General features: G+C 42.8%; 1 protein-coding gene across 3 annotated transcripts in view; it reads right to left on the bottom strand.

The window, feature by feature from the left end:
• The window catches only part of cog1 (component of oligomeric golgi complex 1), a 60,650-nt gene that overhangs the window by 20,125 nt on the left and 21,322 nt on the right, over positions 1–19,203 (bottom strand). Inside the window, exons 3-9 of one of the 3 annotated variants that reach the window (XM_080724319.1) lie at positions 17,375–17,537; positions 15,445–15,615; positions 11,810–11,963; positions 10,261–10,471; positions 6,615–6,839; positions 4,298–4,472; positions 492–782 (exon numbers count right to left, since the gene is read on the bottom strand). In XM_080724319.1, coding sequence (XP_080580445.1) covers positions 492–782; positions 4,298–4,472; positions 6,615–6,839; positions 10,261–10,471; positions 11,810–11,963; positions 15,445–15,615; positions 17,375–17,537 — 1,390 coding nt within the window. Of the gene's footprint in view, positions 1–488; positions 783–4,297; positions 4,473–6,614; positions 6,840–10,260; positions 10,472–11,809; positions 11,964–15,444; positions 15,616–17,374; positions 17,557–19,203 lie in introns of all 3 variants that reach the window. The other 2 variants (XM_080724318.1, XM_080724320.1) reach the window with 2 other exon arrangements.

The following is a 19,203-nucleotide window of genomic DNA, read 5'->3' on the forward strand; positions in this document are numbered from 1 at the left end:
CATAATCCAGGCATTGACACTAAGGCTTGCCCACCTGCCCCCGGCAGGTAAATAAAAACTTCGGGCAGGTGAGGTTTGATTTCAAGTTGCCCCGACCGGGCAAGTGTTCATTTGCGAGTGGACGCAACAGTCTATAAACACAACACCAGATGTAACCTGAATGAGGCCAGCACGCTCTGCCTTCTGGTCTGTGGAATGTAACAAGCGTGAAACCATAGACATATTCAATCATAGCTATGTAGGCTACTGTAGGTATTTGGATTTGGAGGTATTGAGGTATGACATTTTTTTTAGCACAGCCTGAGAAAGTAAATACATGGGTGGTAATTAAAATCTCACCTACAGTATGATTTGATAGTGGACGATTTACTTTTCGGGCAAGTGGGCAAGACCTTCGGACAAGTAGAACAGAACCTGTACTTGCCCGACGGGCAAGTGCATCTGAGACCTTAGTGTCAACCCCTGTAATCCTTCTGCCTGGGCCTTACCACTGCTGCTGTGTCTACCCAGGATGCAGCGTCTCAGGTTGGGACAGAGCTCTCCCAGCGACTGGCATAGCCTGGCCAGGAACAGCACGGTGCTGAGGTGGTCCCCCAGTGGGGGGCCCCCGGCGGGCCCCGCTGCCAGCTCAGAGCGCACCGCCGACAGCACGTGACGCATGCACGCCAGGCAGTTCTCCCGCAGGGTGTCCTCCACGGCCGCCGCGTCCGTGAAGCGGTCGAAGGGAGACGCGGCGGCGGAGGAGGAGACGGGGTTCGGGGCCGCGGACGTGGTGCTGGAGGCTGGGGAGGAAAGTACATGATTATTTAAGTGCATTTATATACCAGTAAGACTCCCTAATCTGGAGATAAGCGACCGTCAGGTCGCATACACAAACTATAGAAGGCAGTAGTAGCCAATCAGGAGGGAATATGGGAAACGGGACAGATCCATGTGAATGACATGACTTTAGAGATACTGGTTTGCGTGATTTTAGGGCAAAATCTGTCGGAGCAGTGTCCAAAAATGTCTTTTGCACAAGTCGGCCTGATGGTGGCGCTAGAAGAGGGCCATGTGAGAAATCAGGGGCGGGGGTTGTGATTTGCCATGCATAGGAGTGTGTGTGCAAAGTTTGGCATGGATAGGGCCAACGGTGCCAGAGATAAGAGTGGGGCAAAAGTGTGACGTGACGGACGGACGGACAGCCAGCCGGTGGAGCTTTTCATAGTAACTCGCGATATGACGGTCACAATAATATATATCGTCGCTGTCGGGTGGAAACATGCAGGTTCAAAAATCGTTTCTTTTTCAGGAAATTGGAAAAAAATAACGAGTGTCCCATCCCAATGGATCCAACATAGTTATTATTTAGTCACAAGACCTTGTTAATGCCTCTCACGGGTTCAACGTTTATAAAACCCACCCACTTTCAGAAAAGCTCAAAAATAGCAGATCTACGTTGAGCCAAGTTGAGGGCTTGTACTGTACATATGCTATTTTCACTAATTCTGTTTGACACTGGACAGTAATTTATGAAACAAAAACACACCTTTTGAAGTCAATGGGGCTCTGAATGGGTCAGGGTAGCCAATTATACCTCCAGTTATGCCAATTCCCGAATCACTACCAGAATAATACATAGTTCCAGGTAGGCCAATTAAAAACGTCGTCTAATCGCAATCATTTTGTCATAATGGTCATAATCGCTTGCATCGCTGTTCATATATTTTCAAACATTTTCAAAAATAGTGGAAATAGCAGCTCTACAAAAGGCTATTTCCACTATCAATGTTCTTATGTGTCATATCTACCATGTGCAACTTCAAAGCCTACAAGCCAGACAGAAATGTAATTGCCAACGACAAAAACTAGGGGTGTAACGATACATTTTAATAGCGATTCGATACATATCACGATACATGGTTGACGATACGATACATGAACGATATTGGTTCATTCATGGCGATACGATACGATTCGATTCAATGATTTAAAATCGATATAGTAACTATTTAGCAAAGAAATTAAATCTGTGTGAAAGGTGTGGATAGTGCAGGTTTTTAAGGGAAACATGTATTATTATGGATATAAATACGTGATTACCTGATAACAGTGATTATCTGCCAGATACATGGTTATTGTAAGTTGACAAACATGCACCTTGACATGAACCCAGAGATTACACACATTTATCGATAGACCAGTGTAGCTATATGGAAAGGAAAAGTAATTTGACCCCTCCTTTTATTTTTTTCTTCTTAAAAATTCTAAATACAATGCACAAGTAGGTAGTATCGATACAATCGATTCTTTGCACTGCCGATTCGATACGATACAAAATAAAACGATACGATTCGATTTTAGCTGTTCTCATTTCGATCTACTTCGATTTTTTAAGTTAAAAACGATATTTCGATACAGTTACTATATCGTTACACCCCTAACAAAAACACAATTCAATTGTTAATCGCAATCATTTGAGTGACAATTAATAGTCATGTAAAATGTCATAATCGTGACAGTCACTCAAAGTTTGTTGTACGCCCAGGGCAGTGTCGTTTTTGACAGCACATTTTGATTTAGTTTTAGTCATAGTCTTTTGAATAAAAATGTCATTTAGTTTTAGTCATAATTTAGTCACCTGAAAAGTTTTAGTTTTAGTCTAATTTTAGTCGAATAAATATCATAAGATTTTAGGCGACTAAATCTACAGTTGATTTAGTCGACTAAAATGTATTTTGGCAGGCCTTGATGGCATCGTAATGACTGATTTTACACTTGGTTGTGTGCTGAAAATAGCAGATCTACTTGTGAGCTTGTAGATCTGCTATTTTCAGCACGCAACACCTGAGAACAACCAAACATAAAATGACTCTCTTCTCCACTCGTCCCTCCCTAACGTTTTAGTTTAGTTTTTATTTTGTTGACGAAATTGTCAATCTATTTAGTCTTAGTTTGTCATCACAGCTTAGTTTTTATTTAGTTTTCGTCAGTGAAAAAAACGCAGTCGACAAACATTTTTCGTCACAGCTTTAGTCGACAAAATCAACACTGGCCCAGGGTCACATTGGCCAGATATCCAGTATGAAGCACACTGCTGTAGGTGTGACCCAAGTTATGCCAATTCCCGAATCGCCACCATAGTTTAACATCCGTTGCAATGAAAAAATCTCTTTGAAGGTTGTATATGCCATGTCTGCCATGTAATTCAAAGTGCACGGATCATGCACGTCCATGCCTAGATCATGCGCCACGTGTGTGCACGCTGTTCACAGCTTTCAAACAAAAACATCCGCTTGGAAATCCGTGATGATATAGCAGCCATTATATTTAATTCAAATGTAAACAAACATGGCTGCCATGTTTGAAAGAATGGGTTGGTATGGGGGTTAAACATGCAATTTCTCGATCGTGATCATGCCTTTTACATTTCTGGAGGTCCAAAAAACTTTTTTTTTTCTTTTTCAAAAACGGCCCAAACTCGGGAAACTCGGGGTTGGCACAGGTATGGTACCGATACAAACTCGGGAAACTCAGGGTTGTCAACAGATGTGTTAAGATAGGGCTGTCAAAGAATATAGATTGACACATCGCGAACAGTTTGCGAACAGTTAAAGCAGGGGTTCCCAAACCTTTTTGTCTCAGGGCACCCCATATATATATTTTTTAATCCGAGGCACCCCATAGCATATCGTCGTTGTCGGGTGGAAACCTTGTATGTCCAAAACTGTTCGTTTTGTACTAAACTAGTGAAAACAGCCGATCTACAAGCACATTTTTGTAGATTGCCTGTTTTCACTAGTTTTGTGTGCCTGTTTTCACTAGTTTTGTGTGACAGTCTTGTATGATGCAGCAGGGCAAAATACGTACACATTTGAAACTTACGTTTCTGCCCGACAGTGACGATATTTTAGTGATTATGTTGCGAGGAAAATGTTGAGATAATGTCCATTTTGGTTAGAACTAACTGAAAATAACTTTGCACTTCAAGTTTAAAATTATACTAAATAATATTTTTTCCAAGTGTCCAAATAAATTCCAAATATTATCCATTATCTCGCGGCACCCCTGGACTGCCGTTACGGCACCCCAGGGTGCCCCGTCACTCACTTTGAAAACCCCTGCCTTAGAGAACAGTTTCGGCAATGCGTTGAGCACCTTATATATTGCATTTGTGCATGTTTGGAGCAGTGAGAGGACCAAACGGCCTCACAGATGGTCCTCCAGCTCTCCCCTTTATAACTCTTGTAAAGAGAAAACGTCTTCAAAATAAGGGTTATAATGTATGGCTAGCTCCAGGCCTACACTTTGCCCCCACCTTTGTCCTGGGAGGGCAGGTAGCACTGCAGGTCGTCCAGGCGGCTGCGCAGCTTGCTGTCCAACGAGGAGCAGAAGCTCTGCACGCAGGGTGTCAGGGCCTGGGTCTTCATGGCCAGACCCCCACACTGCTGCTGCTGCTGCTGCTGCTGCTGGCCCCTCTGGCTCACACTCACCTAGGGGTGAATATTAGGGATGGGACGATATGAAAATGTCATATCACGATTATTGCGACAAAAGAAATCACGGTTTACGATATTATCGCGATAATCAAAATCCATTATCCTGGGGCGGAACATTTGCCAAAAAATAGCAGATCTACAAGCTCACAACGTGTCGCGTTGCGGCGCGTTGTGAGCTTGTAGATCTGCTATAGATATTTGATAGAGTGTGGAGAAAAAAAAGAGTATGGATATTATAAGTACCTTTTACCAATTATTGGGGGTTTAAGTGGTACCGGATATGCAGCTCAGCAAATAAAAGGTGAACTGAACCCAGTGCATGACGGAGGACGATATCACAATGAATTAAATCTCCACAAAACAATTATCGTGAGTGTTTTATATCATGATAAACGATAATATCGCTTATCGTCCGATCCCTATTCATTATGTCCAAAATTGAAAGAAACATTTTTGGAAACTACACACAAATCAGAAAATCCATGATTACATTTACAAAATCCCTAGGGGACAACTGCTGAAGGTTTGGGTCCCTTTCACTTACTATGAGCTATACCATAAAGCAGGGGTCTTCAACAGGGGGTCCGGGACCCCTCGGGGGTCCTCAGAGTTACTACAGGGGGTCCTCCAAATCTTTGAGTGATAGCAACTTTTCTTTCTCCTTTTTTATATTAACTACTTGAACCCTAGCATGCATATTCTTAGAACTTTAGCCAAAAATAGCAGATCTACAAGCTCACAACGCCTCGCAGTGCGAGGAGTTGTGAGCTTGTAGATCGGCTATTTTTGGCACACCAATATTTGGGGTGTTTACCAGAGGTTCTGAAGTTCCTTTGTGTGCCAATTCATGCTTAAGTTGTACTGTATTCTATTGCTAGTCTGGCCAATTCAAATACTCATATCTTGAAATTATTGCTGTGCCTACAGTAGGTATTGACTTTACGGCCTCATGGTGCATAGTAGCAGTGTGTTAGTTAAAAACACAGAGGAAGACACTTATACACTTGTAGCCTTCAGTAGTCATTTGAACCGTTATGCACTTTGAATGCAGGGGAGAGGAAAGGTTGCAAGTGAGAAGAAAAGAAAGCCCATAATATTATGTTATTTATTTTTTGGCAGAAATAGCCGTGGATGGAATCCTCAAGAATGAAATAGGGATGGGACGATACGCGATATTATCGTTTATCGTGATAAAAAACACACACAATAATCGTATCGTGGAGATTTAATTTATCGCTATATCGTGCTCTGTCATGCACTGAGATCAATTTACCTTTACCTTTTATTTGCATATCCAGTACCACTTAAACCCTCTATTGGTAAAACTTATAATATTTTTTTTTTCACTCTCTACCAATTCTCTTTGCCAAAAAATAGCCGACGTGTTGTGAGCTTGTAGATCTGCTATTGTTTGGCAAATGTTCCGCCCCAGGATAATGAATGTTGGGGATATTTTTGATGATATCGCGATACTATCGTAAATCGCAATTTCTTTGGTCACAATAAGTGTGATATGAAATTGTCATATCGTCCCATCCCTAAAAGAAAGCCCATAATATTATGTTATTATTATTTTTTTTGGCGGATCTGCACTGATGTCATAAATAGCCCTGGATGGAATCCTCAAGACTGAAAATCTGTCCCCAGGACTGAGAACTTTAACCCCTGCGTTAGGGGTGGAAAAAATAATCGATTCACCAATTTCTAAAATTGACTGCAGCGCCATACCGGACCGCTTACGGTGTAACACACTGGTCTGGCACACGGCTACGCACATGCACTCAATGAATCAAAACAAACACATGAGACGACAGAAAAGATGACGGCAAGACGAATTCGACCGGCTCCATCGGCATATAAAACCTCCTCCTCTCCTCTCCTCTCCCTGCTCTCTCTCTCTCTCACTCTACTCAGCTGTAGTAGTGCTGCTCTGATGAGCGTGTGTCGTTGAACGGGTGAAATAAATCATGTATCGGAATCGTGATGAATCGTAATAATCGATAATCGCAATTTAATCGAATCGTAGCCCTTTGAATCGCAATCGAATCGTCAGGTACCTGAATCGTTACACCCCTATGCGTTAGTGAGAAGTCGCCGGCACTCTGGACCAGAGCTGCACCCACCCCTACCACTCACCCAGGCGGCGTCGCTCGGCAGGTCTCCCGCTCCCTCCGACCACAGGAACGACGCCACGTCCGCCTCGTACTGGGCCGCCGTGCGGTTGCACGAGCCGCCGCCGCCCATAGGGGGCGCTGTTGGCGGTGGGGACTGGGCCGACTGGCTCTCCAGGTCCCTCAGAGCGGAGCTGAGAAGCTGGGTGCAGCTGGACGAGATGGCCTGGGTCTCTTCACGGGTGATGGCCTGGAGGAAAGAAGGTAAATGGTAAATAGGTCTGTCACGATTAGGACATTTTACACGACAATTAATTGTCACTGAAATAATTGCGATTAACGATTTAATTGTGTTTTTGTCATTGACAATTATTATATATTCTTTTTACTATAATTTTCATCCCACGATTTTGCAACCCATTTTCACCCAGTGCCAATTGCCTATGTAATCCTGGGCTCTGCTCTCCCTCTGCCGCGCCTGGGGAGACAACGGACTGACCTCATGCTTCCTTCTATGCATGAGGAGTCCAAGTTGCTTCTTTTCACCTGACAGTGGGGATTTCCCTGGTTTAGACGAAGCGTGTGGAAGGAACACGTTATTCCAACCAGTTCCTTTCCCCTCCATCAGGCGCCCCAGCAGGCCAGGGGGAGGCAGTATAGAGACCAGGATTACAGCATGTTTTTGTGAGGGTATCAACCCTAGGAGACACGGGGAGAACATGCAAACTCCACACAGAAAGGCTGATGACGCGGAGGAGGGAACACGCCCCCCAGTGGCTATAGCGATAGCGTCCCCCTGTGGGAATCGAACCCAGGACCTTCTAGCTGTGAGGCGAAGCGCTAACCACTGCGCAGACAATTACATTTCTGTTTGGCTTTTAGGCTTTGAAGTTGTACATGGCAGATAATGATACATACAAAGTGTGTCAACTATACAAAGAAATGACTGACATATTTTATTTGACAACATTGATAGTGGAAATAGCCGATCCACAAGCTCACAACGCATCGCAATGTGTCGTGAGCTTGTAGATCTGCTATTTCCACTATTTCCACATTTTTCAACATGGAAACGATTATGACAAAGTAATTCTGATTATGTCAAATAATTGCAATTAGACGATTATGTAATAATTGTGACAGGCCTAATGGTAAATGGTGCATTTATATCACTGGGTTCCCAAACACAGGTTGTGGACACATTGTTATGGATCCCTTCATTTTTGGTTTCCTACATTCTGTTTTTAATTGTTATTTCAAAACATTTTCAAAAGTCTTTCCCAAAAAAGGCAACATTTTCAAGACATTTTCAAACAAATCTATTATTTAATTTCAAGTAATTTCATGAATGAATACAAGAAAAATCTAAGAAATTCCATAAATTAAAAATAAATTGTAGATTGGCTATTTTAACTAGTCCCGAGCAAATGTCTAATTACCAGCAGAGCACGCAAGTACTGCATTCGGCTGCGTAGGTAGGTAGGCATGTGTTTAAGCCCATAGCCATGAATGGCCTACTTGTGCACAAGATTCAAGTTGGCACCTCGACAGAAATTTTAGTTTCTCTTTTGGATCACAAGCTAAAAAGTTTGGGAACCACTGATTTATATAGTGCCTTTATCCAAGGCACTTTACAATGATTGTGCATTACTTTCACCCATTAAAACACACACAATCATACACCAATTAGTCCCCCCAGGAATCCGCGATTCCGCGATCACGGAATTTATCGCAGAATTCGCGACCACCCGCAGATTTCTCGGCCATTCGCAGACTTTTCTGACGTCCGCGGAATAACGGTCGCGAGTGGCAGCAGAGCGGCGGGAGTAGTTATTACTACTATTATAAAACGATGTGTACATGGTCTGGCCAGTGGCCATCTCATACAGAGCCTGGGGGAATAGCTTAGCTTCCCTCCTGCTAGTTGCACTGACGCTGTATTGGTCCGGTCCCACATTCGTTCCTGACAGAAACTGTGTCCTGAACTATAGTTCCTCTATGTCTATGGTCCTGGCAATAACAATGCTAATGCAGAAGAGAATAAATTACACCCATACTAGGTAGTAGGTAGGCTATCCTCTAAAATGTGGTTACTATGGGCAGGCAATATAGTCTTTGCATCAGAAAGTAATTATTAAAAACAATAACAACTTAAAAAATAATAGATTTAATATTAGATTTTTATTCTCGAAAATGATTATTTGATTATTCTAACCACTAATTACAATTAATTGTAGCTATTTCATGAAGCGTTTTACTTGATTATTAGAACTATATCATTTTTAGCTTGATAACTGGTCATTTTAGGTTGTTTTTTAATGTCCGCGGAATCAAGAATTGTTCACCACAGAATTCCGCAGAATCAGGATTGTTCTCCGCGGAATCAAGACTTTTTCTCCGCGGATTCCTGGGGGGACTAACCAATGGCAGAGGAAACCATGCAAGGCACCAACTTGCTTACCGCGGGAGCAACTACGGGGTTCAGAGTCTTGCTCAAGGACTCTTCCACACTAACTCTCGGGGAGCCCGGGATCGAACTGGGAACCTTCTGGTTCCAAAGCGGTCGCTCTACCTCATGTCTGAGTCACTGCCGCCCCAAGGTGGAGTCAATATGTTGCTTTTTCTTCTTTTTTGTGTGCTTTTTACGCCTTTTCCCTAACTAATTCAGTCCCCACAGGCATGTGTCTGTTGTCACTGCTGTGCTAAAACTATATTTGTACTTCACTGTTTTAATCAATGTTACAAAGCGCTTGAACAATTAAACAGTATCCTGTTGTATCCTACTGAATCACCTGCCAGTGAGGAGCACCCACCGAGAGGACACCCCAAAATATCCCGGGAACTGCCCATAAGTCCGAAGATTCATTAGTCCGAATTTAGTTAGGGTTACTGAGGTTAGGGTTAGGGTTAGAGTTAGGCATAGTATTCTTAACAAATTCAGACTAATGAACCTTCGGACTAATGAACCTTCGGACCAATGCCATGGCACCAACTATCCCTAGGGTTCCACCAAAACGACTGCATCGTGCCAGCGTCGGACAGCATCAAAAAATGAACCGGGGCGAATTTGAGCGTCCAACGTAGACGTTGGCAGTGGAGCACCCTTCATTCATTAAAACGGGAGCGTTCCCAGTGTTGACGTTTACGCGACGCTCAGCGCGCCCCGTGCCGCCTCCATTGAATGCCCTATTGAATGTCACAGTCTACTGATGTGCTAAAGAAAGAAAGAAAGAAAGAAAGAAAGAAAGAAAGAAAGAAGATTCCCCAAAACAATCGTTTCATAAAAATGTACCTTTAAACAAATATATGGGGAGAGAGTGTTTTCTGCTGGTGTTTCAGTCCGAGTGTATCAAAGGGTGCGTTCGGAAATGCGCACCGGGTGTGTGCTCAGTGAGTGTAGTGAGTGCCTAAACCCAACCCTAATCCTAACCCTAACCTCAGTAAAACTATGCCTAAACTCAACCCTAACCCTAACCTTAACCTCAGTAAAACTATGCCTAAACCTAAACCCTAACCCCTAACCCTAACCACACCCGGTGCGCATTTCCGAACGCACCCTTTGATACACTCGGACTGAAACACCAGCAGGAAACACTCTCCCAATATAAGGGATCACGTTCGCTAGTTTGAGCACCAGTTGCAGCCCTAAACGGGAACGATCCAAAACGTACCTGCAGGCGCTGAAGGAACAGCTGTTGCAGGAAGTCCTCCCACATGGCCAGGGGGCGCTCTAGCATCTGCTGGCAGACGGAGCCCCAGTGCTGGCTGATGGACTCAGAGGAGAGGAGGTCCCAGACAGCGTCCCTGATGGCTGCCAGGCCCTTCAGGCTCTTCACGTAGACCAGCAGACTGCTGATGCCACTGCACATGTCCTCCTTACAGCTGGTGACCACAATGTGAACAGTGTATCATTTAGTTAGACCAGAGCCTTGGATAGAGAGTTCTGCCAAAGCGGGGTCAGAAACAGTGGTTCATGGTACTCGAAATGTCACTTTAACCTCATAGACTATTCCACAATCTTCGAATGCTATATAGCAGAGGTCTTCAACAGGGGGTCCTCAGAGTTACTACACTCCAAATCTTTATGTGATAGAAACTTTTTTTCTCTTTTTTATATTATCCACTTGAACCCTAGCATCTATATTCGGACTTAAATGGCCTCTAAACCTTTTTCATATCATGGTCCCCTAAATTTGGACACAGACCTCCCAACTGGAAATCATTTGTGCCAGGCAGGGACCCCCCAGAAGAGAAGATTAGTGGTAAACATTAAATAAAATAAATCCTAATTATTCAACATTTTTAAAGCACTTTCAAGATGTTTCACAAATGTTCAAAAGTAGCAGGCTTGTACATCTGCTCTGGTGTTGTTTATAAGTATAGCCTTAATGTCTGACTGTACCACATGCTGTTTACAACGTATTTAATGAATCCATCGATCACTCTAATCTTCATTTACTGGACACTAGTTTATTAATGGATGTTTGTAAAAATCCAGCTAGACTCATTTTCTGTTTCATCCATAACCGCTTAATCTCAAGAGAAAATTAGATTCTCCACTGCATACATTAGTTATCCGGGTAGCTCAGTCGGTAGAGCTCTCGCCTTTGCACCGCAAGGTCATGGGTTCAATTCCGGGCACCGCCAACTCAGCGTATGAGTAGCATGGCTTGGCAAGTCGTGCGGCAAATACTGGGAGCTGATGGTAGGTGTGGCGCTCCACCTCAGCAGTCCATCTCCCAGGGGTCTAGCCCATTGTAACGGGGACAGACTCCCGCGTGTTACCGGCTGATACCGACAATAAGCCACTCCCGACCTACTTACTTACTTTTTACTGCATACATTTTATTTACTCAATTATGTTTCTTGTTTCCAGGGTCCTTTTTTCTTCTTTGTTTTGCTTTTAGATAATTTCCTCACATGGAAGCAAGCAAACAAACAAACGGAAACGATCAAACGCCAGGAATCCGCCGCTAATGGTGTGTAGTGTAAAGCCCCTTTTCCACAACGCGGTGCCGGTGGAACCAGAACTTTCCGGAACCTAAACCTATTTCTTCTGGGAACCTGGGCAGCGCTGCTGCTCTTTTTAGGGACCTTCACGGTTAGGTCCGGTTATATGGAAACGTAAGCAGAACTTGGTTCCGCAACTTTCTTGATATCTCTTGGTTCTGGAAAAAGTTCTGGTTCAGCCCTGCAGTGGAGAAGGGGCTTAAATCTTACGTGTCTATCCACTGCTGCAGCGTGTCCCGGAGCTGCTCTCTCTGGATTGGCTGGGCCAGGGTTCGCAGGGCGGGCTGGAACTCGGCGATGGATGCAGGCAGGTATCTGAACCAGTTCCCTGAGCTCATGTCCTGGAAAACCCTCCGGCCCTTCCCTGCATATGGCGACACAAAAGACAGCTTATCAACATTTTCAACATTGTTATTGTATTTATCCCATTTAGGCCTAGAATTATTGAATGCTTTAAAGGAGCTATAGTCAACTTTTTCTTGAAAAACGGATGCTAAAATAAAAATATTGTTTCGAAAATATTTTATAAAAAAATAAGTTTCACAAATGATTATTTTATCATTATTTTACACTTTTTGTGGTCATTTTTTAATTGAAACACATATATAAAGCTTATTTTTTATAAAATATTTTCGAAAGATTATTTTTATTTTGACTGAAACTAGATATTTTGAGATCGGGGTCCGTGGCCAAATAAATATCAGTTTGGGGGTCCTTGACATGAAAACATTTGAGAACCACTGACATAGTAGTCTCAAGAAGAGACTAACTGAGCTCCAGTTGAAGTGAAAAGGACCTTTTCTTTGACGATGGCTAAGCCAGATTGCTGACATCGAAACACAGTTTTTTTAAAAAAACCTTAGGATTCAAAAGACACTTTTGAATCAAAGGGTCAAAATTCAAATGTTCACAATTTTTCAAAAATAGCAGATCTACAAGCTCGCAGCACGGCACTCGGTGCCACGCTGTGAGCTTGTATATCTCCTGTTTTTCAATAGCATAAAATAATAATACACTGTAATGCGTACCCGTTCTAAATGTAAATTAGGGGTGCAGATCTCCACCACTGTGGCGATTCGATACACTGCCAGCGATACGATATAATTACGATACATTGAAATTCTTCTGATACGATGCATTACGATTTATCCCTGACCCGGATACGATGTGATACGATTCACCCCCGTTCCCGATTTTATTGTGATTTATTGCTATACAATAATACCAGTGATTCTCTAACTTTTACATTTTAAGGACCATCATAACTCAGAGAGTAGTACAGTACATATGGAATCAAATGAACCTGTAACAAGAGTAGAACTAAATGTAAAGAATTACTAGCAGTCACAGCTGCAGTAGACTTTTCAAGACCCCTCGGAAACATAGGATAGAATGAAATACTACATGAAAAGCCGATTCAGACATGCAACAAGCGAACGATACATCACGATACGAAACATCACGATTTCAGCCGTTAATTGTACCGATACACACTGAATGAGCCGATTCACTCGTATCGCGCACATTTGTATCGCGATTACGATCCATATCGACCCATTCAGGCCGGGTACACATTTTAGTGTATGGGAGGGGCTTACAGTACATGTACAGTATGTTGCAACATATTTGTTTTTGTAGGCTAAATTCTGTAGGCTAAATGGGTTCATCTCAGCATCCCAAATTTATATGGTTGTTGTTGTTGTAAGTTGTTGAGCACACATTGTGCTATGTGGTCCTGCACTTTAAAACAGAGCTTTTAATGTCTTTGTTCTTCGGAATAGTGACAATGCATTTTGGTTCTGGTAATATAATTATGCTCTATAACTGATCTAGAGTGTGTTAATACAATAATACAAACTTATACAAATTGGTTGGTTGTATTTTATGAAAAGGAAAAGTCAACACCAAGTGAAATGATGCTCTGTCAAATATGCATTTGAGTTTAAGTACTGGAGTCCTTAGAAACATAGCCTATCTAAGTGGTTAATTCCAGTGTTGATTTTGTCGACTAAAACTATGACGAAAAATGTGTGTCGAATGCATTTTTTTTCACTGACGAAAACGAAATAAAAACTAAGCTGTGATGACTAAAACTAAGTCTAATATATTGACAATTTTGTCAACAAAATAAAAACTAGACTAAAATGTTAGGAGGGGACTAGTGGAGAAGAGAGTCATTTTATGTGTGGTTGCTCTTAGGTATTGCATGCTGAAAATAGCAGATCTACAAGCTCACCTATGCACATTACAACTCACTTTATGCACATTACACATTACAACAGCGTTGTGAACTTGTAGATCTGCTATTTTCGGCACACATATTTTCAGCACACAACCAAGTGTAAAATCAGTCATTACGATACATCATCAAGGCCTGCCAAAACACATTTCAGTTGACTAAATCAACTGTAGATTTAGTCGCCTAAAATCTTATGATATTTAGTCAACTAATATTAGACTAAAACTAATACTTTTCAGGTGAATAGATTATGACTAAAACTAAATAACATTTTATTCAAAAGACTGACTAAAACTAAATCAAAATTTGCTGTCAAAAACAACACTGGTTAATTCACAATGTACTTGTGTACACGTGGAGTCAAAAGGACAGCATTTTGAAAGTAACCAAAATTACAAATACTCAAGTAAAGTACAGATACTAACAACAGTACTGCTCAAGTTAATACTTTGTTACCATCCACCCCTGGTTGTAGTCTCCTGCTCTCACATACAGTATGACACATTCAGAGCCTGTGGTCTGGGGGGACACCTACTGGTTGACATTGGTACTGCATGACGGGGGTAAACATTCTTGTTTCGCCTCTAAAAGCAGGTAGGCTCTCTCTGCTCTTTTAGATCAGTGGTTAGAATTTCAGCCCTTGTGGAGGAGATCCGGGTTAGAATCCAGGGTAGAACAGGCACCTTGCAGAAGGGTAGCTTTAGAGCTAAACTTGATGATGAGTTTGTGTGTTTTTTCGTGAATTAATGAACCAATTAAATGTATTAAGATCTTGTAACTAAATATCTACATTGGATCCATTTGGAACACAGGTTATTTTTTGGGGCATTTCCTGGGTCCCATCTTTTGTCCCCAAATTATTTTGGGGGGACCCCAGATGATTAACTTGACGTGCAACATTGTTTTCTCACTCAACAGTAAACAAACCGACATACCTTTTAAGTGTATAGAGCAGGGGTTCCCAAACATTTTGGGCTCAAGGCAACCCTAGAAATGTATCTTTCACTCGAGGCACCCCTATATTCAAAATTTTCACTCCCAGCACTTTATATTTAAAGCATATTTTAGTGATTATGTTGCAAGGAAAACGTTAATAATAGACATTTTGTTTGGAACTGATTGAAAATAACGTATTTCAAGTTTAAAACGATACTAAATATATTTTTTACGTGTCCAAATAAATTCCAACCATTATCAAATTATCTTGCGGCACCCCAGGGACCAGGGTGCCCCGTCACCTGGTATAGAGGGTATCTGCACATTTCTAAAGTGACAATTTAAGGACATTTTAATAACTCTAAAATTACAAATTAAACATTGGCCAAATTGTAGCAGAGTGTTAGGGCTAGTAGTGTTACTGTAAATAGTAATAAAGAAATCGCCGGCTTATTGTGTCTAAAAATACGTATTTAGCCACCTGTACGCATGCTCCCACCCAATGAAATCAAAATATGAACCCTTGTTGTAAAAAAAAATGTCTCCAATGCCTTAAGTCTTACAACTCCACCTCTTCAGGGTGAGGGGTCCCCAGTTCAAATATGATTATTTTGGCGAGGGTCACTGCCTGAAAAGGTTGAGAAGCACTTGTGCAAGGACATGTCTGTACCTGTAGGCGTGGTGACATTCTCCAGGGTGGAGAAGAGCAGGCCACAGCCCAGCACTCCTTCCCCGGGTCGGGGGCTTCCCTCTGGGGGGAGGTAGAACACAGCGTAGGCCTGGAACAGCGTGGTCACCAGCAGCTCCACCAGGCTGCACACCTGGGCCTTGATTCCAGCCACTGGGGACCAGAGGACAGCAGACAGGTCATTCACAGACTGCTCAGGTGGTGCATTTTTTAAACTGAAAGAACAGACTAATTGTTTAATGTCGACAGAACACATAATTGGGCAGTAGTAGGACACTCCCACAATGTTCAAATGCTTCCACAGATTAGTCTGGAAATCCCCCCCACTTTCATTTCCCCAGTGCAGACACGTAAATATCTCCTCTCCTACTGGAAACATAGTCCAAGTTGAGCTAGCTAAATGCTTAACAGGCATGGAAATTCCAAAACATATTTAAAATAGGTTTTTAATTAAAAACAACTGAACACTGTTTTGTGATTGGTTATACAGGCTCTGTGCACAAGTGTAGTCACAAGTAACTGGTGGTCTTGGAATGTCCAAAATTGGGATCGACATCAGACCCACAGCGGACCCTTTAGCCCGTATCAGAGTCGGGTCCGCGGTGTAGTGCCGTGTAGTCTTTTTGAGTCATAAAACTACAACGTTAACGCTCAAAAAGACTACACGGCACTACACCGCGGTGGATAGCCTTCCACCGCGGACCCGACTCTGATACGGGCTTTAGTCAAGTCCCGCCTGTGGTTGTGCTCCTCTTCGCACCCATTGGTTGCCGTTTCTTGGTTGGACAAAAACCCTGTGTCTCCCTCCACTACCATTGAAATAATGTGTTGTTCAGTTGCTTCATATTGATGTTCAGTTGCTTCGTATTGATGTTCTGTGTTTTCAATTCTTAATTTAAACGTGATGTCAGTAAAAAGTAACATCTCAGGTGTAGTATAGTGACTGCTTAAGGCGGAACCAGAGTGGAACCAGGGCAGGACAAGGCAGAAAGGGCCTGCTGGTTGGTCAGTCAGGGACCAAGCAGAAGGCTGACAAAGGGCCCATAGAGACACACAGGCGCCTGCAAATTCACGCCCACAATTGAAACAGCGGCCCCGCTTCGGATAAGGGAGAACGGTGAACTGCAAGTCAGCCCATAGAAAGTCATTGCAATTCAACTGTGGTTAGCCTAATATTAAAATAATCCTACACGAACTGAAGACTTTATTGATTTAAATAAAAATGTGTTTTCAAATGTATGGCCTGACCCTGACAACATATCTTCTTGTTTTCTAAATACATGATGTGTGTCACATTTAATTGCCACTTGAATGGGTTACCCATAATGTTAACAGAGAAGAGGGGAAACGGCAGACACAGAACCTGTCGCTTTTCAGTGACATCACTGTCTTTACTGCTGTGCGTTTATGAGCGCTGACTTTGAAGATCCGGACTTTTTCAACTACAGAGTGGATTCTCCAGGTTAGTATTTATCCAAAAATAACCTGCAAGACAAGCGTATCTGGGTATTGAAAACCTCAAGGGATGTGTCCATGACGTGTGTACCATGCGACCACCTAAACTTAAGATTTCCAATGCTAGCACTTTTGACTCACAGATGAAGTATATTAAAGTATATTGTAGGTAGTGTATCAAGATGACAGATATGCCACTTTAAAAAGGCAAAATGAAACTCATGGGACACTTTATTAGAACACAAAAAAAATCGCTATGGCCTCAGTAGTCAACCACTGAAATTATGATATTTCACGATGCCTCTCATTGGGATTGCATTGGCAGCTGCAGTTCTCTCCGTTCTCCCTTACCCAAAGAAGTGGGGCCGCTATCACAATAGGGGGTGTGAATTTGTAGGCGCCCGTGTGTCTCTAATGTGTCTGCGTCCAGGAAGAGCTCGCGGACATCCGGTCTTACCGTGCTGTGGTTGGCCGAGGAGCTGGTGAATGGAGGCCTTCCTGGCCAGTAGGAAGTCGTGCAGGGCCTGCCTGGCGGAGCTGTCCTCCAGCAGCATGGTGGACACCAGAGCCTCGGCGATGGCCTGGTCTGACACGGCCCGACCGCGCAGCACCAGCTTACTCTCCATGAGGATGGTGGACCTGGGCATATAACACACACACACACACACACACACACACACACACACACACACACACACACACACACACACACACACACACACACACACACACACACACACACACACACACACACACACACACACACACACACACACACACACACACACACACACACACACAATTTATTGGCATGAGAAAACATACGTTTACATTGCCAAAGCAGAAGTGTACACATAGTCTAGTAGTAGGATTTCTGAAAAATTTGATTGTTAGAGGCATTTGGGGGTAAAAGTTGGGAACCAGTCTATTTTACACAATCCAAGGGTGCTGAATCTGGAAAAAAATGGTTCCCAAGCAAGATTTTGAGTTTTTGATCTTCTAATTTGCGTAACAAAATAGCTGCCAAATTGTCAATTTCGAACTATTTCTTCAAGGGCTATTTCACTTTCAAAAAACTTTTAGTAATGTTATCGTCTAATCAAGCTTTTGGGAACACCCAGGACAGTTTTTGAGTTGTTTGATTTTTGAGTTTAGATTTAGATATTTGATATTCATTTTGATCAGACACGACCCCTTCCTATACAAACCCATTGTAACTTCAAACTCCATTTTAACCATGATAGATTTAATGAAAACACCAGTCTTTTTTTCTGGTGACTCCTGATGCCCTCCTAATACACGTTTACCCCAAAATGCCTCTAACCTCCTTATAGAAGGCCTTTTTTTCAGAATTTCCCCCTGATTAACAGTACAATACAATCAATCAATATAATACAATCAAAATAAGATATGTACAATTTGAAGGGGTGGAACAGTTTTCATGTATGGAGATTACTGGATGCAGACAGTGCAAGGATGTGTACACCATGATCGGTAATCTTTAAGATGGTAGAGTTCCATTTGATATCCTTCTCCTATCACAGCAGCTCACAAATCTTGCTGCTGTGTTTGCATAGCCTGATACTTCAGTCCGCACATCACCACCCCCTGTTGGTTGGTGGTTTGTAGTGTGGACTGAAGCTGCACATATTTTATTTTATTTCGAGCGCGCCTGAAGAGCGGGCGCATTGAATGGGCCAATCAGGGTTGTATGCTTGGGGCACGTGGTTTGGCTGCTCCGGTCCCAGCCCCCTCCAAACAGAGCTCTTGAGCTCACGTGAGACTCGCTCGTGGACTCTGATTGGTGTCCTCTGCCCACGTGAGAGTCTAGTGGACTCTGATTGGTCCGTGAAAACTGTCATGGCGGAGTCAGACTCGACTCGTATTATTTTAATAAACTATGAAATAGTGCCGTTTCTTCACGTTTTAATACCATTTTGCACTAACGTAAACATGCAGACATATAATATGTTATGAGAAATAACGTATTTTTGCAATGTCACGCCACGTCGCCGCGCGCGCGTGTGTGTGTGTGTGTGTGTGTGTGTGTGTGTGTGTGTGTGTGTGTGTGTGTGTGTGTGTGTGTGTGTGTGTGTGTATGTGTGTGTGTGTGTGTGTGTGTGTGTGTGTGACGTCAATAGGCTTTAGCCCGCCCACGCCTAAGTAGAATCTCCGTCCGTAATCTCAGACTCTCTCCCGAAGTGAAACGTAGTGTGAGATGTCTGGCGCTCGCAGTCAGGCAAGTGTTTGCACATTGTCTTACTTCACCCAGCAGATATGGGAGTT

Source organism: Nannobrachium achirus (assembly GCF_963921795.1).
Source record: "Nannobrachium achirus genome assembly, chromosome: 4".
In the NCBI taxonomy this organism is placed as follows: domain Eukaryota; kingdom Metazoa; phylum Chordata; class Actinopteri; order Myctophiformes; family Myctophidae; genus Nannobrachium; species Nannobrachium achirus.